The sequence below is a fragment of the Acanthopagrus latus genome, chromosome 5 (genome assembly GCF_904848185.1).
Source record: "Acanthopagrus latus isolate v.2019 chromosome 5, fAcaLat1.1, whole genome shotgun sequence".
Taxonomy (NCBI): Eukaryota; Metazoa; Chordata; class Actinopteri; order Spariformes; family Sparidae; genus Acanthopagrus; species Acanthopagrus latus.
Genome location: NC_051043.1, coordinates 13,779,213 through 13,804,273, shown reverse-complemented (window position 1 = coordinate 13,804,273; position 25,061 = coordinate 13,779,213). Strand labels below are relative to the sequence as shown.

The 25,061-nt window shown below is 41.8% G+C and overlaps 1 protein-coding gene and 1 non-coding gene across 2 annotated transcripts; one reads left to right on the top strand and one right to left on the bottom strand.

Moving 5' to 3' along the window:
• Positions 1 to 3,670: 3,670 nt before the first annotated feature.
• Positions 3,671 to 22,834, bottom strand: LOC119019644 (synuclein, alpha interacting protein). The gene is made up of 12 exons (XM_037098428.1): positions 22,696 to 22,834; positions 16,811 to 16,897; positions 16,162 to 16,234; positions 15,349 to 15,914; positions 14,840 to 15,008; positions 14,469 to 14,746; positions 14,106 to 14,285; positions 13,118 to 13,231; positions 11,874 to 11,999; positions 10,784 to 10,953; positions 10,427 to 10,516; positions 3,671 to 8,894 (listed from the first exon to the last, which is right to left on the bottom strand). The coding sequence occupies exons 2-12, from the start codon at positions 16,865 to 16,867 to the stop codon at positions 7,892 to 7,894; spliced, it is 2,826 nt and encodes a 941-aa protein (XP_036954323.1). The 5' UTR covers positions 16,868 to 16,897; positions 22,696 to 22,834; the 3' UTR covers positions 3,671 to 7,891.
• Positions 22,835 to 24,507: 1,673 nt separating this feature from the next.
• Positions 24,508 to 24,579, top strand: trnaa-ugc. Its single transcript has one exon. It is a non-coding gene; the product is annotated as a tRNA-Ala (tRNA).
• Positions 24,580 to 25,061: the final 482 nt, after the last annotated feature.

Here is a 25,061-nt window from a genome sequence, read left to right as displayed (position 1 = left end):
CCAGCTGACACGTTACTGGCAGTGTGTGTACTCCCAGTGTATGAAATAGAAACATTTGTTAACATTTTAATAAGGTACTGTAACCAGCAAATAAATCAAACTTTGATTTCAAAACTTTCTGAACATTTGTATGCAGTGAAGTTTCATGAGAAATGCTTGTAAATCTCAATTATATGTGCTGATGGTTAAACTAAAGAATGGCACAAGTAGAAACGCAGAGGATGGGTTAACTGTCACGTTGATGATGAACAGTTTTTTTGTTTTTTTTTTCTGTCTGCGAGTTCACAGAGCTGCATCAGCTTTAAGCATCAGTGTGATCAAATGACTAACAGATGTTAGTTTTCAGCTCTGAGTCCTCTGAGTATTGACGTTATCTGTTCAGCTGCCAATATCACGGCTGAATTATAAATAGTGTGTTCATAATGTAAACACTGAACTCTACTAACAGGCTGAACTGTCAGATTACAACTGGACAAAACACACAATCAAATACAGCAAAAACCTGTCACTCAGCTGTGCTGTCACTTTCTTCACACAATCATCAGTTGAGATGGTTTCTGAAATAGGAAACACAAACACAGTAAAAGCCACCAAATATAAACGCGAACAAACTTTTAAAGACGTGTAATCCAAATATAATCAGAAAAGGTGTAATAAATGGGAATTATCCTTTCAAGCAACTTGAGTTGGCAGCTCAGGTCGTATGCCCACCCGAAGCATCAGTACTGGACGATCTGGGAGTGAGAGTCAGCACCATCGGTCTCATTCCCGGATGTTCTAGGGCCGTCATGTTCAGATCCGCGCTGAAACTTCACCACAAATTCATGGTGGACGTGCGTTACATTAAAGCTGGAACATGCTTCTTCAGGCCAGTGGCGTGCGCACTTTTTGAAGGGCAGGGGCGAAAATACAGCGCGTAGAGACTGAAGAGGGCACTTTAGCATGCGTTTTGAGCTCCCAAGAGGGCAGTTGATCATGTTTTAACCAGCCAAGGGGGCAGTTTAGTGTGTTTTGCCAACCAAGAGGGCACTTTAGCATGCATTTTGGCTCCCAAGAGGGCACTTTGTTGACCGCCATGTTTCTACAGCAGTCTGTGACGAACGAACCAAACACTGGTTCCACAGTTCTCACATTTGGAGCGCCCACCTTGTGGGGTTACAGGAGGGGTGTTCAGTTGGCTGTGATCCGAATCTCAGGTTCACACGACACGTTGTTGAGATTGAATAGTTGTGTGTTGAGCTCCTCTCATCTATCATTACCCAGAATACCCTTCTCTGTATGGACGTGTGAAGACTTCAGTGTGGATCTTCTCAGGAGGATAATTCAAGCCTCAGCCTGGCAAAGTATCAGTCAGTAAAGGATTTTAAAAAAGCAAAAGTACTCCATCTGGACTATCAAATTTTGGCTCTACCAGCTGATTTCAGCTGGATCGAGTTTTTAAAGATATCTGCACAGACTGCACTCCAATCTTAGCTTTTGGCTCATGTGGAACTCCGCTGTTGATCCGTGACCTTACAGTGTTTTATGAAAGGTCAGTAGGACTCACACTGTGTGATGCCAACAGGTTTGCGTCCTTGGCAGAGAGGAGACAGTTGACGAATGAAGGATGCTGAGGAGATGTTCGGGTGTTTGAAGTTTTGGGTCATGATGAAGAACATCGGAGGGCGAGTTTGGCTCTCTGTAGGGAAACAAGCCAAAAGACTTGTTTCTCAAAGCGTGAGCGAGCTGTTGTCGTCTCGCTGAGGCCAAAATGCAAATGCTGAGTTTGATCTGCATGTAAATGATGCCTCGTGTCGGTCTGAAGGCCTCCGTGGAAGACGAATGGTGTTTATCAGCCGCTCTAGTTGACCAGGACGCCGTCTAATTACTTTTTTTTCTTAAAGGTTGTATTTATTAGTATCCATCATCGCTGTTGTTACATCAATTAATGCTGTTGACGGGCTGAGGAATTGTCACCCTCATCCCCCGCCGCCCCACCCTCACCTCCTCGCCCCCCCTCCATCCTTCACAGGCAGAAGAACCTCCTCTCCTCTCCTTGGCATTAAAGGCCTGTCATCCCAGCATGCCGCGGGGCCCCCGGCCCCAGCCCAGCGGTGTCAATTAAATTTGATTGACTGAGTAAAAGAAGCACACAAATAAGCCAAAACAACAGACACAAAAATCTATACATGACTCCTCCATCCCCACCACCACCCCTCCACCCTGGCTGTCAAATCAAGCGCTTGTCTCGTCCGTTTTCATGGCGTGTGCCGCGGACGTCCGCCGCAAGACAACCGTTGGTGTGAGTGTGTGTGCATCAGCACCGGGCAAACGCACCGCTCGTCCCACCTGCCCCGCTCGCCTCACCAGCCCCTTTAAACCCCCCCAACACACACACACCAAACACCCCCTGCATCCACACAGAGCGAACCAATTAGTGGCTCTGGAGCCTCGTCCACGCTGCAGAGCAGAGGCCCCTGGGTATCGACTCAAACTGTTGTCCAATAAATGAGGTCTAATTTATCAGTTTAACTTCACCCCCCCACCGCACCCCACCCCTCTGAAAGAGAAGACTGAAAGAGGAAGAGAGAGGGGGGGAAAGAAAACAAATAGCTCTTGTTTTTCGTTACATGAACTGGCGAGGAGAGTTTGGAAAATCCTGATAAATCCCGCGTTCTTCACATTTCATGTCCTCGTATCTCCCTGTGTTGTTTTGCTAATTGTGAGCTGGCGAGCTCATGTTTCATATTCGCGGCCATGATTGAGGGACACTATTAGAGCAAACCCCATTAGGCTCCGTGGGGAAGCAGCCGACCCTGCGTGGGAACCATCAAAGGCCAATTTGCTTCCCAAACACCATAAATCCTGCCCCGTTAAGTGACTGTTTTTGATGCCGCTGAGGCGCACGGAAATAAATATACGCTCCGTTATGTATTGTCCATTAAATTACCAGCGAGCACAATTCACACACGACATCCATCTCGATCAGAGGTGGTCAAAAGTGGGGTCCAGGGACCTGCAGAGGGCCTCAGTGTTGCGGGAGGTCTCAGTGAAAGTAAAGACAACTTCAGTCATTGCTGAAAGAAGCTGAAGTTTGAGAAACTTGGCTTTTAACGTCATTAGTCATTAATCAAGTATCTCATATCCGATGTTTTTTTACTTGATGGATCAGTTCTAGAATTTAACTCGAATCTGAGGAGAACATAAACCAACACTGAAACCACTTGTTTTTTTTTTTATGTTCCAAGAAGAAGAAGAAGTCACAACAAGACAATGCAGTCGACCTGCAATGGTTACAAAACATGGTGGATATATGGCATTTCTGTCTGTTTCCATACTTAAAGTGGGCTGGTATTTGAGTTATACGCTAAATAGGAACTTTTACATTTTAATCTTGCAAGTACCATGACTTTTTCACACCTACAGGCACTTCTCACAGGTTGCCGGTACAAACAGAACTTCAATTTGAAAGGTCCAATCATTTGAAACATTTGAAACAGACAGGACTAAATGGTTTAACAATGGCGTAGAAGGTTTAAGAGCCACAGCACTTGATGGTGCTCTTATGATTTAATTTAAACAACAAAAGGTAAAGTAGACAAGCGTGTGAAATTAAAAATCTTGATTGCAAGGCGCTTATTCAAAAGCTTCAGTTAAAAGAAAAAAAAAAAAGCAACCCAAAATAACAATGTTTGCTCAAGATAACATTTTATTTCAGTTTGTTTTCACAACAGCGTCAATAACAGGACAGAGGAGCAGCCGTCTGTCTCCACACACGCTGGTTAGTGTAAAAAAAAGAAAAGAAAAAAGAATTCAGATCAGGCATCTGCTCCAACATTCACAAATATTGCGTCTCTTTTGATTTTTGATTTTGCATTGAGAGTAAACATTGGAGTCGACGCAGCAACACTGTCAATCTGAAGAGTTCATTAAAAATACAACAAACAGGTCAAAGAGGTTCAGTTCAGTTCGTCTCGTCCGTAAAATGACGCCATGTTAACAATGCAAAGCTCCTTCACCTCGTCCCAAAGGAGCAGGTATGTTGAAGACACTTCAAATAAAATAAACTGCATTTCAAACACTGTTTTGGCAGCGAGCGAATGTTTGAGACAATGGAGACCGGTAAACTCCAGCAAACAAGAGTTGGGAAAAACTCTAAACCTCTTGGTTACTTTATTTTACGAGTCTGTAGTTTCCCCTAAATTAGGAACAAATTATATAGTTATTTCCAGGAAACTTTCGATGAGGGATAATGAGAAGTCAACAGACCTGTAAAATAAAGTAAGGCTAACTCTGGCTACTTGTTTGCTGCTCCCACACAGTGAAATTACACATTTTCCAAAGTGCTTATTGGAACAGCTGGGATTTGAGCTGATACCAGGTGATACCAACCCCCTACATTAGCTGGGTGTGCCGTACAGACGGAAGACAAAACAACCATGCCACTATGTTTTCTTTTCACTTTGAATTATTCAAAAGTATCAGTGGTTAAAGGAATAGTTCAAGGAATTGTGTCAGATTCATCTCCGTGCATCTAATTAAGAAACGACCTATATGGCCAAACATGTAGACAACTCTATCAACTACGACTGTGTATCTCTGACACTTTTTTGTCATGGCTAACCGTACGACCTCTATGATCACACTGTGAGAGTTGATCGATCAGTTACAGCACAGGTGCTCGCAGTGAACTGAAGCAAACACAATCGTGTTCATCAGCAGTTCCAGTAGTTTTACATCAGCAAGACAGACCTGTCCCCCATAGTGCTGAAAATGAGAAGGAAGAATGACTAGAGTGCCACTCTACTTTAAAGAATAACCAAGAAGGACAGAGATATGGAATGGTTGAAGATCATAATCTTTTCTGCAGAGTCCAGTTTTATTTCCACCAGAGCACAGACTGAAGACTCTGTAGCCACAACAATGAAATACTAGTTTACTAATAATATCCAAAAAAAGCTCATTATAGTTTATAACAGATCTGTTGACAGCAGCCATGTTTGGGAATCTGCTATTATTTATGCCAGAAACCCATCTGATAAAACCTTTATCACCAACATGAATACTTTTATCAAATAGTGTAGACTGGATGCAAAGAGATGAAACTGTTAATTACCTTCTCATCTGACCGATTTGTTGAAGACATTAAAACTCAGATGCCACTGCTTAAAAAAAAGACTTAAGACCCACAACAGCCAAGGAGTGTATAAACCTGAAGAAGGTAAACTGCAAAAAAAGGACTTTGTAAACCAAAAAGTAAACTGTACAATCTGAATCTCACTCATCCAAACTACAGGAATGTCAACAGACTAATGTGCAACAATGATCAGTTTGGATTAGAAAAGTCTGTATCAGAACTAAACACAACATCTGTATTAATGTAGACATGCATCAAAAACATGACAAATGTGATCTAGTTTCACCCAAAACTGCAAATTAGAGAGCCAAGGCTGGAAACTGTGTTGGACGCTGCTCACACGGCAAGCAGGGGGATGTTTGCTTTGTTAGTCGCAAGGTTAAAAGGAGTACCTGGACATTTTGTCTGATTTACCTCTAGTCTAGTTTCGAGTTTGATTGTGTAAAATAGATTATTTGGTCATCGTATGCCAACGCTTAGGGTTTGCGACTGGCCTGACTCTAAGTGTCAGTATTTGAAGTATCTAAACTGTGTGTTTTTTTTGTTTTTTTTAGGATAACAGTCAGCCAATCTTACAATGTGGACATATGGTGACAACCTCTGGCTAGATTTCCACAAAATTACATGTGGATATTCAGGACGGATGATTCGTAGTAAAAATTGGTGAACCCCTTGACCTTCTCTCTAGCACCACCCTCGGGACAAAATATTACATTTTCATTACCAATACCAGGGGGGAAAATGAAAGCATTGAAGAGATTTTAGACAAGATGTATGTTTCTAACCAGGCTCCCTAACCCTGGACAATTGTGAGGTGTCATGAACACTGTAGCCACTTGGGGGTGCTAGTGAGCCTTTAATGTCTGTACTCGCCACCAAAGATTCATGAAATTACTGATGCCAACAGGTTTTGAATTGTAGGGGAGAAAGGATCAAGCAACTGTTGAAACTTACTAGTTGATTGAACTAAATCTATAAAGCAGAATTTCCAGACCCAAAATGAAAAATGACGGTAAGTGTTTTTCAGGTCTGGTCCTGGTGGCCCCCCTTCCCCGCATGTTTGAGATGTTTCCATGCCACAACAATGTGCTACAGTTTTAGCATGGTAAAAGTAGGAGGTGGAGACAGATTAATGAAGTGTCTTAGGGGAGTTCATCTGTAATAAATACCATGAGTCACAGCAAACAGACATAAAGAAAATGTTTTGGCTGTTGATTTTGCTGTATTTCAATGGTTACGTTAATTCAGACAACTACTTATTGCCACACTGAAATTTGAATATTGTATAAGAGCACCAGAAAGCAGCCTTGATCTTCTAGTTTCAAGCTTTGAAACAGTGTGTCGAAGCTGTATAAAATCTCTGGAATTAAAAGTTTCAACAGCTGTTTCAACTTCTTTAAAGTTCATATCATAGCCTGCTCGTCAGCCGCTGTAGAAGGTGCATCCTCTAACCTCCTCGTCTCAAACACATCACACAACTAAAAGTCTACTTCATGCCAAAAAATACTGCATAGATAATAACCTTGGAAATACAAACAAAAATGTGTGGAATATGATGAAAACAAAAATTAAATACTACTATATATATACAGTGGTTTTAAAACTATTTGTGCTGGTGCACGTTAACCACGTGCGTGATTTTAACCACGTTTAAAACGTTTCAAATCATATAACTGTGTGCATAAACATAAATACTAATAATCATCTTTAGTGTAGTTCAGGGTACAGTAACAGAGTGGCAAAGGAACATAAATCTCAATCTCCAGTTAGAAAGATTAAGTTTTGACACTTGTTTGTTTTGATTCGTTTAGCAGACAAATGAACTCTGGGATGGTTCTGTCAAACAAAATCAAACCAAAATGTGACAAAACTAAAAATACATGAAAAGTGGTATTATGGTGATGTGAGGTCCCTGCAGGATGGCAGTTGCTACACAAACAAACTTCCTTTGGGTCTGTCAGTAAAAACATTTGCTTCAGTTTCATCAAACACAGGTTCTTCTCCTCTCAAATACATTTAAGCAGACAGACACAGAGATGAGACAGGTTCTGCTTTTGTCTTTCAGTCCTTCAACTGTATAAAACCATCAAAAGTCAAACATGTGAGGCAAAGAACATGAGAATCATTATCCTGAAAACTATAAAACATTTAGTATAACTCACAAAGAATAGATGTGTGATAAAATACTGTTGTTATCATTGGAACTGGTCCACTCACTGGATAAACAAGAATCTCTTTTTTGAGCGCGAAAGTTATACTTTTGACAAAATAATCACAGCCAACTCCAAAGTTTACTTTTAAATGACATACTCGATGACAAAGAAGCAAACTCCATCCACTGATGAAAAGGATGAATTACTGTGTAAAAGCCAAGCCAAAAGCTAATAAATGGACCAATGGACACCATAGTGTTCTAAAACACTGGGACGTTTATTTTTCTGAGTAATTTAGTATAAAAACAGGTATGTTTGTGGTGATAATCTGCTCTATGGATTATCAGTAAAAGAGTTAAATGTTATAACTTCTGTCTCTGTGCAATCTAAAACTCCTCTTTAACCATTTTACCTTTAAACACACACAGTCTCTTGTATTAAAACGGGGCAAACTGGCAGGATAGCTGGTCATAAAGACCCTGTCCAATGAGAAACAAAAAACTATTCCATATAACGTTACTCAGATCAGTGGCTATAAATTTCTCATGTTCTCTGCCTCTTGCTATTTGCTCTTTGTAGTGGTTCATTATGTGCTCTCTGCCCTTCAGTAGGCACTAGTTGGTTAAACGTTACTGGTTTTGCTCTTGCCTCTGGCTCCTCCTCCTGGGCTGGCTTTACTATCGGACTTCTTGCCAGTTGAATTCTGACAGTTGGACAGTTTAACAGCAGAGCCCGACTGACCACCACTGTTGTTGTTGTGGTTTGTGTTTCCACTCAGTGTCTCCATGATGGAGCGGAACGCCCCAAATGGCCTCTTGCTTTCAGAGCTTCCTGTTGGAGTCCTCTCCTTCCCTTGATGCCCCTTGGCCTGTTCTGCCTCCTGATTGGTGCTCTTGTGGACCTGCTCGTCGAAGGTGACCCTCAGTTTGAGGTTCTGAGATGTCTTCCTGCGAGACGAGGGTGACTTCAGTGCACTCTTGGGACTAGTTGCAACTTTCTGGCCATTAGCGGCATCATTGGAGTCGGTGGAAGCATCCGGTGTTTTACCGTCTACGGCATCGGGGTCGCTGGAGGTGGGGGAGGGGTTGTAACCAACGCTGTCTACAGACTTTGACCCGCTGAGAGAAAATGCCAGCTTCCTCTCAACAGTGGAGGAAGAGGAGGAAGAGGGGAGGTGCTTCCTCATTATCACATTAAGGTGGTTTGACACTGGCTCCTCCTCTGTGATTGGCAGGTGGGACGGCCTCTCAGGCCGAAGCGTGTTTGAGGTCGAGGGTACTTGATTTTTACCTTCCTCTGGTGGATAACCATCTGAATCCGATTCACTCAGAGAGCGCTGCATGATCTGTTTGAGTCTTGCTAGTTTGAGCTCTCTCCTCTCCATCAGTCCCACCCTGCGGGCCCCAGAGGCTCCTGCACCACAGGCGCCCTCCCTGCTCAGGCTACCTGCCGGAGGCAGCCTCTCTCTGGGACACAGGGTGTCCGACATGTCCTTCCCCAGCAGCTGCCGCAGCACAGAGTCTGGTCCCACCCCTCCCTGGCGAACCAGCCATTGACCATCACCCGGAGTCCCCTCGGCTGTCAGCATCATCTCAGGCCATGCCTCCACTGAAGGCTGATGGGAGCTGGAGTCCAGAGAGACAGAATGCATTCTTCAACAAGAGACCAACACCCTCACAGATGCTACTCCTACTGCTACAGTACATTGGTAATACTGATCTTATCTACAGTTCAAACTGTTCCAAAGTAATTATTATTGAATAATCATTTATTACTACAACAAAATAATCCCACCATACTTCTTGGCCCACTTTTTTTTCCACCTGATACAAGGCCACAATGGAGCACAACCTGCCAGCTGGTTCAGGTGCTGTATTCAAGTTGTCTCTTTTGCGCTGCTCTCCTGAAATCTTCTATAAACGCTGCGATCACTTCACTCTTACTGCTGCTGCCATAGCCACTGCTCATATCTGATGCTCTGAGCACAGCTTCTTCTTAGTGGAGTTACCATACCATCATCATTCAACTAACTCTGTATTCCTGGGTGGTGACAACTATCTCTGCGGTCACTATGTTGTTTACCTGAACTGACATTCTGGATTCTCCAAATGCTCAGTTTGATTAAAATTTTGATTCCATGGTCAGGGTTCGATTCGATTTTCGATTTTATTCAGGTTGCTGTGCCATTTTTAGACTAGACTTTTATACAATATAATATCTGACCTTTGTTTGCAATGTAATACACTACATTGCAGACCTGCCAGTCTTAAAGAATGTTTATGAGTACACGCCCCCAGCCAATATGTTTTGCATCATTAACTATGTATCAAATAGCCTGTCACAGCTGGACTTCCTGTTTTGATGTTATTGTCATTTTTAATGTTCATAAATTCAATTAGGCAAAAATAAGCCCAACTGTAAACAACCTGAACCTAGCCCAACCTAAATGCTGTTCTGTAATTATTTATTTATCTTGTGTTAATCAGCATCTAGCCTGTCTAAAATCTTCTAGATTTCAAGACATTTCACCACTTTTCTTTGCCTTTCTTCACCTTTTTTTGAGGCGGGTTCGCAATGGCACGCAAGCCTACAGTTTTGTCTGCAGCAGTAATGGATTCGGGGGAACGTTCTGATTAGCCTACTATTTGCAACACACACACAATGATCGATGACCAGAAACTTTGACGAGTGGTTAACAACACCGTCGAGTAAACTCAGTGTCTTAATTTTACCTTTTCAATGTTGTTTGCATTGGCAGTGACAGCAAGCGGCCGAAGAGGGATCAGTTATCCGGCCAGCCTGGCTTTTTTGTTGACAACACGAGCGTTGTCAACATAACTCACTGGAAACCCAAAATACTTCCACACCAACGACTTCAGTGATAGAGGAGGGGTTCAAGTTCTGTTGATGGGTTTTCTGCATCTGCAGTTGCCATGCTATTGTTTGACTGGCTGTAGCTAAGTTAGAGGAGGCTGACTCACAGCACTTCATCACGAGTGTGGTTTTTTTTGCTTGGCAAGCCGACCGGACGTGACATGGGGGCATGGCAGCACTGATGATTCCATTTTTTAATTCGAGGTTTGAGATTGTGACTTAATTTCGGTCGATTTTGATATAAAATCGAAATCATGACACCCTTATTGTGTGTGTGTGCTACCTGGGGGATCTGGAAGGTGTCCCCTCAGCTTTGTTGGGGTCCATCAGTCTCTGCAGTTGCTGCTGTAGAGTGATCCTGTCTGCAGCTTGTCTGCTCGACAAATAACACACACACACACACACACACACACACACACACACACACACACACACACAGCATGATTAACACTGAGACCCCTCAACCTGTATGCTCCATGTCATGTTCAGTGTAAACAACCTCTGGTACCACTGAGCTGTTGGATAACTTTGAACTCAGTTTTGACAAATAATATGTGCTCCCAAAATGTTAGCTACAAAACTGAGAAACCACAAAAAGCTATCAAACTTCAACATTTACAGTTAAAATATTGTAACTTACTCATTGAGCTGTTTGGTGAGTTTAACAACCTGTGAGGCCAACGACATGCAGGTTTCCACGACAACCAGGTATCGCGCGCAGGTTGTGTGTCCCTGCCGCTCAGCACTCTGGGATGGCCGCTCCCCCTGCTGGTTCTGGACGGTCACGTTAGAGCCGTACTCCACCAGAGTCTAGGGAGAGAGACACAGAGACTCAAACCATTACGTTCTGAGGCCTGGCTCTTTTTTCCAGATATGCTGATGTCAGGATTTAAATCAGAATATTATCATTTCCAGTAGCAGATATATTATCAGTGCTTTGGTCTAGGTAAATAATCTCGCCGCTGTAAGGATCAACCTGGACTGGCTGAGAAAAAGCAGCCATTTTATCTAAAACAGATCATCAACTTAATCAGTATTTTGATTGTCGGCCCGGCTCGCCAACAGGAAGCAGACAAGATTGATAACATCCACCTCTCCTTCAGCAGGGTGTGCCACCTTCCAGGGATAAAAAAACACTCAGCCTCCTCAGTAGGAAATTGAGCTTCATACTGTAAAACATATGTTATAACAAATCAGTGTTTTGTCATGCTAAGTAGGAGCAGTGTAACAGAAACAGGATGTTCCTGAAAAACACATGACGTTTGGATTGTCACACCAGCCTGGAGAAATACATGGTTTTAGAATACCAAAAACTAGGCTTTAATGTTGACTTTTACATTGTTAAATATTCAAATAACAATATTAGGCTTGGCTTTAAATAATTTTCTGTATCACAGCTACATCATCATTTGCGGGGCTCTATTAGTGCTCAAATAGTTAAAAAACTCAGGTGGCTGGAGTTCAGAACAGATTTCTTCACGTAACTTTTATTCTTCACCTTTCTGAGTACTTTTAATGGACTGTGATTTAAAATTACAAGACTGCTCGAGAATAAATGTGCTTCATTTTCCCATGAGGCCCTGCTTCCAGTCTGCTGACATACAGTGCTACCGAGGTATCAGCAAACGTTGAAGGGATGACGGAGGGGATGTCAAATGAAACAGACCGAAATACCAGCCACAGATGGCTGAGAGACAACAAAAGAATAGTTACTTTCCAGCAGTACACACCTGTATACAGGTCAGGTGTCCATACTGAGCTGCTACGTGGACAGCAGTGTTTCCATTCTGGTCGACTTCATCGAGAGAGATTGCCTGTTCCTGCATGAACTGAAGCAGCCACAACAAGACTTTCTCCTGGAGAGACAGACAGAGAGAGGGAGATGTTTTACCAAACCACCCACACACACCCCTTACATATTAGACACTATGAAAACACAACATGAGAACATGTAATGTAATAAAAGTCTTTATCACTGACAGATGAGCTTCTCTAAACTGAGAAGACAAGCATACCCCTTAAAACAAATCATTCTCTTTACATTAACATAATACAGTATTGACAGTTTAGGACCTGTTTGGACTTTACCGTCACACTTGCCTTATACACAATTTAGTTGCTAAATGATAAAACTGTAGAAATTAGCAAATACAGTTAAAGGTTGTGCTGAGGATGCTTCATTATTGTTTCTGTAATTAAAGACTTCCACCCTGTCTGGTATCTTTGTAAGACCACTCGCTGTGCTTGAACGTTCATGGTTGAGTTAATTTTTTTTATGGCCTGATGGGAGAAAATGATCCCTTGTTGCCCAGAGGGGTAAAGAAGAAACCTCAAGACTGACTTGACTGGACAATTTATGTGTTATCATCCTACATCATTGTTGCATGGATCCACAAAAAAAAAAGTATTTCTGATGAGAGATAGCAAGTCATTAGCAAGTTATGTGTTCATCTTTTCTGGTTTCACCAAGTGTTCAGTGTTTAAGAGATTTATTACTTAAAGAAATGGGACCATAATACAATATAACTTGTAGTTCCCTTTAACTTTCTGATATCTTGATATAAATCAAATTGTCATGGTTACAACATAGTCTTGAATAAGCACAGGCTAAAGACACACCAGCACAACTGCCTCGCACCAAACAGGCATATGTAGCAGAGCTCCTTTTGACCAAACTAAACAGGTTCGGTGTGAATGGTACCCACAGATTGGGACTGTTAGAGTCAGAGCTGTCTCCACTACTAGATAAACAGACGTCTGCTTTGCTAGCATTTCAAACTAGGAAACATCTTTCCATCATCTTCTAGTCTAACAAGGGTCGATATTAGATGATTGAGAATAGCGATGCGAAGAGATGTTTTTACTGTTTGATGCCCTGACTTGAGACAAGAAGTTGATAAAAACTGACACTAAATAATGGGATAATACCACATTTCATTTGCTGTCATTTTAGGTCTTTGTGTGTGTGTGTTACCTGTCCATAACGGGCAGCGTAATGGATCAGACTGGGATGTTCTCTGGTGCAGCTCAGCTCAGCGATGGCCTCCGTCTCACTCACCATCCACCTCACACACTCCAGATGACCGTTCTGTGACAAAACACACACACACACACACACACACACACACACACGCACACGCACACGCACACAGACACACACACACAGACACACACACAGAGTTAACCTTTTTCAGTAAGAACCAGGTGGTTGGAAAGCCGTCATCCCATTAATCTGAGTGAGTAAATCAGACGTCTGTTGATACAAAGCCAGTCAGGACTCAGCTGCCCAGCTTGTCTCTAGATAACATGCTTCCTGTCTGGCGGACAACCAAGAGCCTGGTTTCCACTGCAGGGCAGACAAAACAAAAGCTACTCAGTATGTATGGTGTTCACTTTCCTCAGCCTCATTCCTGAGGCTCATTTTGAACACCCTGCCGCTGCCAACAGAGCTGATGCAAAAGTTTACATCATTTTATCAAAAGCCTCAATCTGAATACTTTATGACCTCACTGACCAGCTGCCAACAGCCAATCAAATGTCTGATGGTCCTTGGTACAGATAACAGATGTATTATTTTTTTTTCTTGAGGACTAATATTTACAGCAGCAGAGGCAAAATGGAGGAAATCAAGCAGATTTTTAAAAGATTTTAAGCTGTGCTATTACAAAGGAAAAGTGCATAGATGATCACTGAAGCTGAGAAGTAGGGCAGCAACTATTTTCTACAAAAAGTCTTGCACTTGCTCATTTAAAACGAGACAATGGCTGCTTGATGTTTCTTCTATTTACAAGTATTCATAATAGATTACTCGAATAACAAAATGTTTTTAGTCCACACTGACAGCTTTCCACAAAGTTTCAGGAAGCACATAAACTTTAAAGTTTAAACTTTCTTAAAAATTTAAGAATTCAGTCACACACACACACACACACACACACACACACACACACACACACACACACCTTGACTCCCAGACCAGCAGGGGTGAGCTGTTGGTTGTTGCGTTCATTGAGGCTGTCTTCTCCCATCAGAGAGGTGAGATGTTGCAGACAGTCGGCATGACCCTGACAGGCCGAGATGTGCAGCAGGTTGTTCCCATCCTCATCTCTGATCAGCTCAAGGTTATCTGCAGCCAGGTGAGGCTACAGGAGGAGGTAGATAAGGAGGGGAAGAGTCAAGAAGCAAAAGAAGGAGGTGAGGAGAAGGAAGATACAAAGGATAAAGGGGAAAAGAAGAAGCATTAAGAGGAGGAGAAAGAAGTGGTGGATATAACAACAAATGTGGTTTGCAAATGTCCCTGAATGGTCAGGATTTCTCCCACTCACCAGCAAAGAGATCTGTCCCTCTCTGACGATGTTGATGATGTTCTGGTTTTTCTTGGTCTCCTCATCCACCTCTCCTCCTGCTCCTCCACCTCCAAATCCCCTTGACGCACTGCTGCCACCACCTCCTCCTCCTGATCCGGGAGCCCAGGACTTGGAGGCATCCTGCCTGCTTACACTACACCCTGGCATGGGGAACATCAGCACTGGGCCACTTGGAGGCTCCACGCCTGGCCTCTGAGTCTGGGAGTCTGGGTAGACCCGCGCAGACAGCAGCTTGTCTAGAATTCATCATTCCAACAATGACAGTTGTTTAGTCCACCAAGAAAAGGTCAAACAATTAAGAGGAAATTTGACAATATATGTAGGGGTACCTGCATCAGAGAAAGAGGAGAGAGAGGAGGAGCAGCTGAGGAGTCCGGAGGAGAGCAACTCTGACTGGTAGCCTCCTCCAGCTGGGGAGCGGTGGAGGTGGTGGAGGTCCGGATCCATGGACTTGGACTTCCTCAGGTCTGACCACTTCACCGGAGACAGGACACAATACTGCAGGAGACACATGAATTACAACAAACCAATTCAACAACATTCTATTTGATTATTTTATCATTAATACAGCTTATATCTATTACTGTTAAAGACATTAACTTGTGTACTTGATTTCATTAGTGTCATAAATAAATATGATTAAATGTTATAATGTAATGTAATACCTAAAATTTGCTAAAATATGACCTTTACTTTAAACTACAGGTTAAACAATTTACACGGGATGATTTCCACCTCATAATTCTATTAGGCCACCAACAGATTCACAAATATTATTGAAAAATATTACTGTTGTTGTACTATTGTTTATGAAGTTGTACAGTTTATCAGTGTGTACCGGAGTCTGTGAGCTGCTGCTGCCCAGGCTCAGAGGCTCGTTGTGGGGTAGAGCGGAGCTCTTTAGTCCTCCTCCCCGGTTCCTCTCCAGGGTGCCTCCGCCCAGGTTACTTCCTGTCACTGAGCGCTTGTCGTGCGGGACACGGGGCAGCGTGGACATCTGCTGACTGGACTTGATATAAGGCACGTCCAGAATCTCGTCCATGTCCAGATCGTAGTGCTCCAGCTCCCCGAACAGAACCTGGGGGTTGTTCCCTCCAACGACACCAACGCCACTACCCAGGCTCTTGCCCTTCCCTCCCGACCCGTCAGAGGATGTGGAGGGCTGAGTCGGTTTTTCAGTGCTGGGGTCATCCTTACTGCCCTCCCCCGGTTCCCCCAGCCCCAGCCCCTGACCCTGACCCTGGACTTTACCATCAGAGTCGGAGTCGGTGGTCTCTGGTTGGTGTTTGAGAGGGGAGACTCTCTTCACTGGCCGGAATTTACTGTGGACCTCAGCGAGCCCCGTTGGTTTGATTCCCCCGCCACTGTGGGAGGAAACGCCACGACTCCAGTTGATGGCTGGAGCTGCAGGAGGAGGAGACACAAGGAGATCAGTTGAGTTATTTGGTAAATGAAACTTGTTGAAGTTTACATGTATAAAAAGTAGGGAAGGATATCCAATTCTGTTTATATTATTCTGGTATAACTATGCATACCAACCAAACAAATTTGCACTGAGAGTGGACTCAGTAGAGGCGTCTCTGTAACACAGTTTTAGTTCCAACGAGAGTAAGAATTCCTACTCATCTATATGTCTATAACACTTAGTTACCTGGTCTCTCTTCTGCCTGGCCATCACTCCTCCTGGACAACTCTGGTATACTCTTCAGAGACGTCACGGAATACTGCATGATAAGAAACAAAGACACAAGGAATGAATGAGAAGTGTACACAGCAGTTCAGCAGCTGTGCAAAGCAGTTATATTTAGATATTAGTTAATTGCTGCAGCAGTTATGTTGCTGTAAGTACAGACAGATTGTGACATGAAGTAGTTCACTAGCTGTAGCTCACAGCTGTGCAATTAAATACTCAAACAGTTGCCGGTTTTATACACAGAGCTCAAACTGTTGCAGTCTCCGTGAATCTTACATGAAGGTGGTTGTAATGTGAAATTTATGTTCATTCTGTTTTAGAAAAACGTTGATCAAAATGAATCATATTGTGTTATACAGAGAAGTTTTCCTCACATATAGTCTGTCCTTGTTGATTTAAACAGGGTCAAATAAACATTAGAATTGTAACCATTATCACCGTCATGCAGAAGGGGTTTATTGCAGAACAACTGCACTGTAGTAGTTTTAAAGGGCCTTCTGTATAAACTGGAAACAGAACATATATGCGTTAGTTGTGTCAGTTAGGGAGGTGTAGTTGGCTGTTGTGGAGCAGCAAGCAGTTGCTGGCTTGTTTAAATTATACTGACCACTGAATCATCAGAGAAGTCGATCTCATCCAGGTCCAGGTATTCAGGAGCCTCCATTTTCACACCACATCATCAGCCACCAACCAGCTACAGATAGAAACACATGCCATACAATAGAATCAAACATTACGTAGCACTTTTTAAAATTGTGGGACGAACAACTGTTGAACCCAGGAGAAAATCAGTCATCACAGATCCTTTGGTGACCAATGAATCACTAAAATTAAATCACACAATTCCACTCTTTGTTCGCAGCTTCTATGTGGCAGCATGGTATCAATCAATATGATAAAGAAAAACACTTTTGGTTTTAAATGTTGCAGTGATATAATCAGTGGGAATAAAAGACAGGAAATGTCTGCAGGAAACCAAGAACAGTCCTGTTGAAAACTTCTGTGTTCTGTGTTTTCATTCATTTTCTAAGCGAGATGACAAACTGCTGCTCAGTGAATAAAGTGGATACTATGGAAATAACAAATCTAAATTCTATTTTAAGGGGGATTTGCACTCTTACTAACTAACAAAGGCCGCATGTGAGATGTGTCATTTGAAGAAATTCAAATCCCTTCCTGCCCAGTAATACTGTGGTTTAAAATGGTTTTAAGCCCAAACCGTCAACCGCACCAAATGCCTGAGCTGTTGTGATCAAAGGCGACAAACAGCGGGATAATCGGGACTAATCAGAAAGCAGCATGACTTGCAGCATGCACAAAGATTTCAAACCCGCAGCAAGAGAGCAACAACCGACCCTGCTGAAGGACACTTAACTCTGAAACAAAAATGTCACATAACACTGAGGGAATAACTGAGTAGTGGGTTTATAGTTTTTCAGGGGAACTGCAACAAAAAAAAAATCGCTATTCTTCAAAAATGAAACTTAATGGATTCATAGCAACTGTGGCTGTTTATGGTGTGTGTTGATGTTATAAAAAAAATTTTAAAAAAAGATATGTTTTTAAAAATCTCATTTAACCTTAGCGGTATCAGCTTGGCTGGTATTACTATTGAGTTAAGAGGACAAAGGATCCATTAAAAAAAAAACATCTAGATGTTTCTGCGAGTTGCATGCAAGTATTGGAGATGCTGACTGCGAAGTTGTATGCCTTCCCTTGAATATAACGGAACACAATGGCACTCGGTTTGTGGTGCTCAAGGTGCCAAATAAATGCATCACTACAATGCAAATACTCAGAAGCATGACCAGGCTACTCAAGATAATCCACAGACGTTGTTGTGAGCAGTTTCATGTGGTAACTCTTTCATTTCTGTCAAATCCTATCTACCAATTGTATGATGATGCAGAAGGAATTATGCATTTACTCACACAGGAGAGGCTTCATGTCAGCACCAGATGCTAAAATGAAAGGTCTCCTGCTGGGCTGATCGCTTATATATTTTAGATTGCTAGCCTCTTTCTGGATTATCTTGAGGGAGTGAGTGAGTCATGATTTCTGGAAAGAAACATTGAGTTTTCCAAATTTATTTTTTGGCACTTTGAGCATCACAAGCTAGCTGCCATCTAGTTCCGTCATATTCAAGAGATCTCTGCAACTCACACCATAAAAAAATCTAGATTAATAAATAGCACAACAGGTAAGAGGAAAAATATGCATTTTTATTTTTTCATTTTGGGAGAATGTCTATTTAATCTGCAACAATTTAACATAATTGCTTTCGTTATTTTAATCAAGCAAAAATTATTCTCACATGTAAGGTTTTGCTACTTTTCTTGGATGCAATTACAAACAGATCATCTTCGGGTTTTGAACAATTAGCCAGACAAAACAAATGATTTGGTAATTGTGTAAGCGCTACGAAGATCACAAGAACCTGTTCTAACTGCAACCGCTGCTGACTACAGTCCGGACAGATCGCTCACGTCATCAGGTGGCGTACCTACAACAAGATCCAGATGTGCTGAGGGTGATTTTTTTTTTTTTTTTTTAGTTACTGTTCTGTCCTTTTCTCTGGAACACACTGCATGTTGACCTGAGATCTGTCACAATCAAAACCACATGCAAAAGCAAAAGCATTACTACCTATAGTAAAATCCTTTTCTCTGTTGCACTAGGTGCAGAGCAACACTGCTATGTTATTGAAGGTCCTTGCTAAAAGCACAAATGTTCCCATGAATAATCAATCAAAAACGATCATGTTATTTAAACAGTGTCAAGAAGTGATTAAAATATCACTTGGTTTTGGCCAGAAGTGTAGGTGGTTGTATTTCAGACTGTACTGTAGGATGTTTCTGTTGTTTTCCAAAACCTCCTGTACATTAAATACATTCACTGGGGTTTCTTTATGGTTTGAAATAAATAAACTTCCATTCAAGGTCACCGGATGTTCTAAAAGCAGCAAACTTGTGGAGCTTTCATGTACGAGCTGAGTTGTTTTCAGACCGTGTGGGAGTGACCGCAGAACTAAACTGGTCAAAATAAAACCTCTGATTGCAGCTTTGAGAAACAGTCAAGCCTAACATCCTTGATAACAACAGTTTAGGCCTGAAACCCAACATCAAAAATAAGACAGAATCAAGAAAAGAAGGAGGACGTCGTCTGCTTTCTCTGTTTATGTGAACAGCTGACGAGCCCAAATCCTTCCAGGCAGCGAGACACAAAAACAATGAAGAGAGATGAAAAGTTGTTTTGGAGCAAAGTCAAGAAACAGGGACGGGAGTTTATTCAGGAGGAATCTGAAGGAGATTCAATTACTCTTTCGACACGGTCAAAGTGGATACATGTTTCTTCACGTTTCCCTCGGAGAAACTGCTGGTCGAGCCCTGTCAACAAAACCAAAAATCCACCTATCCACAACTCTCGGCCTGTCTGACTCACATGTTGTATCAACAGCACAACTACAACCCTAAAAAGGAATTATTGTGGTTGCAGCTTTCGGGAGCTATTTGTTGGCCAACAACAGCTGGGTGTAGTGACTGTACCAACATGTCATAACTCCTGAACTCACATTGGGGTTGCCAGGTTTTGTTTTCGTTGTCGTCTTAGCTCTGACCCGAGCTGACAGGATGGCCTACTGACTACCCTGTTAGCTAACAAGATTAAACCAGTGAATCAGACACACCCTGGACACACTGAAATTAAAACTCATATTGGTTTGTTATCAGTTTCTGAGTCAGGTGTATAACAAACCTAATCTCCACAACAATCAGTTGCTTTAAAGGAAAAAAGTCAGTCATTATCATCTACTCATACTCAGCTACTCATCTCCTGAAGCTCCGAGATCCCAGGTTGATTTGAGAAAACACCCTCAAAGCGAGGTCAAGTTCATGTACCAACTTCAGACGTGGTGCTTTGGGCTTTGCTGTGACAGTGAAGATTTAAGTTTAAAAAACAGGGTATACAGCGTCTTTGCAAATTAATCTGGAATCTCTGGGTTTCTGGAGACTTGGATTGGAGGGTTGGAGAAGCTGTATCAAGCTATTTTTTATATTTTGTTCCTTTGTTGTTTTACAATTTAAAACAATTCACCATCTACTGTAGTTGTTAAGGAGAAAGCTGCAAGGATGTATAGCTGTGAAGCTTCAGAAAGTGATATGGACTGATCCTTCGCTTCACTTAAAGTCTGTGGATCATCTGGAGAAAAAGGGAATGTTTCTGGAAAAGAGATGTTGATGTTGATTTATTTTTTTATTTTTTTTAAAAAGCTGTGAGCTGCACAAACTTTCCATTCACCTCCACAGCACTCTGGGGAAGACAAGAATCTCAGAGACTAATATCTGCTAACAATATAAATGCATTTCACTTAAGTGTCTGGTCAGCTTATTCACTGGTTCGCACTATTATGCTTTCTCAACCCCATGTGAGAGGTTAACAGCCCTGTCATTCTTTTTTTCTTTTTTACAATAATGATGCTTCCACTAAGTGAATTACAGTAAATTGCACTCGCCGTCTCCAGACTAATAACAGTGTGATGCTGTTTAAGACAGTCAGGTCTCAATAAAGCTGTGATTTAAGAATGTGTGTTCACACTGTTACAGTTAAAAGTAACCATCAAATTGATGCACAAGATAAATACTCTGGATCAAGTGCTGACTCAAACATGAATATGTTAACCCTCTCTGACTCATATTCTGACCTTTCTCTATAAACTCATTTTCACCATTAGCCAGTTAGACGGTGCAACTCAGACTGCATGGAGACCTGGTTACAGGCATTAAGACCAGCAGACTGGACGGTGGCGAGGGCAAATCTCATTAGTGTTGGTCACTCAGGGGTTACACAGTGCTGTGGGTTCACTCGCTGATTTCCCTGTCAGTTGGTGTTCTTTTAAATAATCAACATTTCCAAGTAAATCTGGCATTAAGAACTGAGTGGAAATGCCAAGTTTCTTTTGCAGCAGCACGGAGAGACCTTATGTTTGGCGAACTGTGCGTTGAACATCAGCTTGATTACTTAACACTTGATAAGGGTTGCTGCTGTACTGAATTCTACCACATTTGTGTTATTATAAGGAATATGTCTGGATCAACATACCCTGAGCTCCGCTTGATCATTGCTCTCCTCTGTTTTACTATCTCCTTCTATCTGTATTTCTGTCGAATGTGATGCCTCTTCGTTCTAATGTTTTCTGATTTACTGCTAATTATCGTGTGTGGCCTGCCCTCTTCCAGGTCACAACAGTGGAGGGGAGGTTGTGTGGCTCGGGTGCCACTTGGCGATTCCTCCGCCCACTCAGTTGTCTCCTGAATCCGCACACTTTGCATATATTAACTTGTGAAGCTGGAATCGAGGGTTTAAGGACAGATGATGTTGTTCTCTGTACAGACTGTAAAAGCCACGGAGGCACTGTGATTGGAACTCAGCCAAGTCAAATAAAACTGATTTGACTTGAATATGTCAAGCTCATAACAATAACAATTATGATGTTTTTATAGTGTAATACTGTGCACTGTCAACTAGTGAAATTTTGTTCTTGATCTAATGCTGTTGCAACCCAGCACTTGACTGGACATACACTAAGGCTATTTTAGTGTTTCACATATCTGAATTAGCATTTTTGAAAATATTTACGGTCCCCAAAGTGAATGTGACACATTTCATCTTAACTTTGATTGCATATCCATGCAGACGCATATATGCACCGATATCCCTGACTAACTTTGAGTAGTGTACAGGAAAAATATTCTTACATGTATCGTGACAGTCCTCCTGATTTCAAACAGATAACCACGCTCTTCCTTTGTATTCAGACAAACTGCTTTAAGATGACTCACTGAGCAAACAGTGACACTTTGAATAATCACTTTCAACTTATTTTATATATAATCAGCCTACATATCAGCCTATTTCCTCCAAGTCAGTGTCTCAAGGTGTTATTTTGCTGAAAATCCACTTATAACTTCTGTTGTAATGACACAAATGAGAGAAAAGGTTATAACTTGTGATGGAGCACTTACAGAAAAACACCCACATGCTAATGAAAGTAAAATAAAATTACATTTGACACCAGCATGTGTGATTCTTGCGTCATTTACCTGTCATTATAAAGCATACTTCTAGTAAAAAATAGATTATAATAGATAAGAAAAAGAGGCAAACAGGCTCACAGCAGCTGAAAAGCTGCGCAATTTCGGTTTTGCACATAAAAACAGTGAATGTGAATGAGTTCAAATGTGTTTTTTTCCTCCCCTTTCCTCTGACAGCTGATTTAATCCGCTGATACCTGCTCGTGTAGCAGCAGGAGGCTAATTAGCTAACGTTAAGCTAGCTCGCTAATCAGCATCCAGGGAAGCTAATGTGGAAGCTAGCTAACTGACTAGCCAGGCAGTTGGAAAATTAGGTCAAAATGGAAAGGCCAGGTAAAAACGACCCCGGCCCAGGAGACAGGGCTGTTTCTTCTGGTTAACGGACAGTTTTACGGTACGGTACCTTATGGAAGTCAGGCAGCCGAGGAGAAAGAGCTGTCTCGGGGAGAGGATACAGCTAGCTGAGCCGCTAGCTGGAACGATCCTTGGATCCAGCTGTTTTTTTCCCTTCTGTCGCCTCGGTGTCTTGAAAAGCACAAAGACTTTGACATATGGGCAGCACAGAGAGGAGAAAAAGTGACGAGGGCTCACTCCGAGCACATTTCGGAGCACCAAAGTAGTTAGAACGAAGGGAACAACCACACACTTTTTTCTTTATTTTTTATATATATAAAACGTTCACTGAAATGTGCTTTATGTGGGTAAAGCATTATGGTTTGTCTTTGTTGTATGTGTATGGAGAGTGTGGTAGATTATTGGATGACAGATGCAGCAGTGGGATAGACTTCAGTTTACTCAAGTAATGCACTGTACAACGCACAGTTTTGAGCTACTTAACTTGAGTATTTTCACATTATGCCACCCATACTGAACAACATTTTTCCAGTTTCTGTCTCCGTCTGATTGTCTGCTTTGTTTTGTTTTTTCTTTTCGTTTTAATTATTTTCTGTTTTTCTTTCCTCCGATTCATCGCTACAATAGACGATCTTCGAAGAGCGCAGCGACCCAGACAGAGGAAGTGGAGCCGTTACATCGGCCCGTTATCCTTAGAATAAAACCTACAATAAAACTTCTCTCATAAGGAGGGTTTGTTTCTCATCATGACATTCGCGTATGGTGAAATAAATGCACGGATGAGATCATTGTAATTCATGTCAAATTAAAATATGGTTGCCTAGTTCTTGAGAGGAGAAAGGAAAATGTGAAAATTGTATTTAAGATAATAAATAATTGATTATGATTCCCGTTTTCATCTCTTAAAGTGTGTTACAATATTGTTGTCAAACTTAATTGCGTCCATAACCCTTTGCAAAGCAAGATTTGAGTTATTAGTTTTACTGTTTGTATTAGTTCTAGCAGACCGAGTTATAGATCAGCCTTTTAGCAACTCACAACACAGTTATGGCTTGTTACCTTTACAAATAAAATTGTTGTGAGTGACGTAAACGATATGTTATTTATCTAAATGATATATAATTACATTCAGTGTCACGTGGCTCCAAAATAAAACATTTGACATCATAGGTCCAGTTACATAACTTATAGTCAGTCATGGAGAAAAACACAGAAGCTGCACCACAGACGGGTCTATAAATGTCCTCTGCGTTTCCATAATAACAGCCTCCGTACCCCTGCTGTAGTCCGCTGTAGTCCGGTGTGGTTTCACGTGGAGCAGCTCAGTCTCAACAGCGCCATCTAGTGGCAAACTCTGGACATTTCATCGGGAAAACTGGTGCACGTTTTCTGATTTCTACTTTTGAAAAACTGACCCTGCACCACAACCAAGAACCATTTAAGATCGTCAGTCAAATTTAAAATGTCAGATTTAGTCCAACTGTGATGCGGTTATTCATTTAAACCAGGAATATCCCAAAAATACGTATAATGTACTTACGTGCAGGGGCATGTAAGGGATGTGATCTACGGAGAGAAAAACACAGCGCTCAAGTATACTCGGCAACAGCTACTGTTAAGTCAGCGTGGACATCAACGTAAATCAGGTACTGTGATTTACCCCCATGTGTTTCTGGAGAACGGAGTGTAATGATACTCCTCAATACTGTACCGATGCAGATGGGCTGACCGTTTGACAGATATGAAGAACTTAAAGGGGTTATGCGGTCCTTCCAAAATTTTTAAACCACTGATGACTTAGTGATGAATTCACTGACTTGCTGATATTGTCTGAAATTGCTATTCCTGGCGAAAGCCGACAGGGGATGTAGCTCAGTGGTAGAGCGCATGCTTTGCATGTATGAGGCCCCGGGTTCAATCCCCGGCATCTCCAAATTCTTATGTTGATTGCAGCGATGTACTTCTAGCAGCAAGTGACCTCGTTATTAGTTAGTCCTTAAAAACACAAAAGACTGGAACCAAAAATGTAGAAAAGTCTCAGTCATCACAACAGTTACATTCCCAAGGTTTAATACAATATCTCATTGTTTATGCCTATATTTACATTCGTTTCAGGATTTATTCACATAATAAAAGGAGCACCATGTAGTTTTGGGAGTAAGACAAAGATCTACATTGACAGATTTTTTTCATGCCTTAACAAACTAAATAAACTCCCTTGGTTTTCATGACTGAATAAACAAGCTATTCAATTTAATACTGTTTTAATTTGTTTATATTTGGTGGACCCTGCCACATTTCTAGCTTCACAACAGTGTTCTGGGGACCTTATTTTCCACCGAGAACAGCTTGTTCATTCAGTTATGGAAAAAACTAAATATTTCTGCGTTCGTATTAGTACCTCATTCTCCAAAA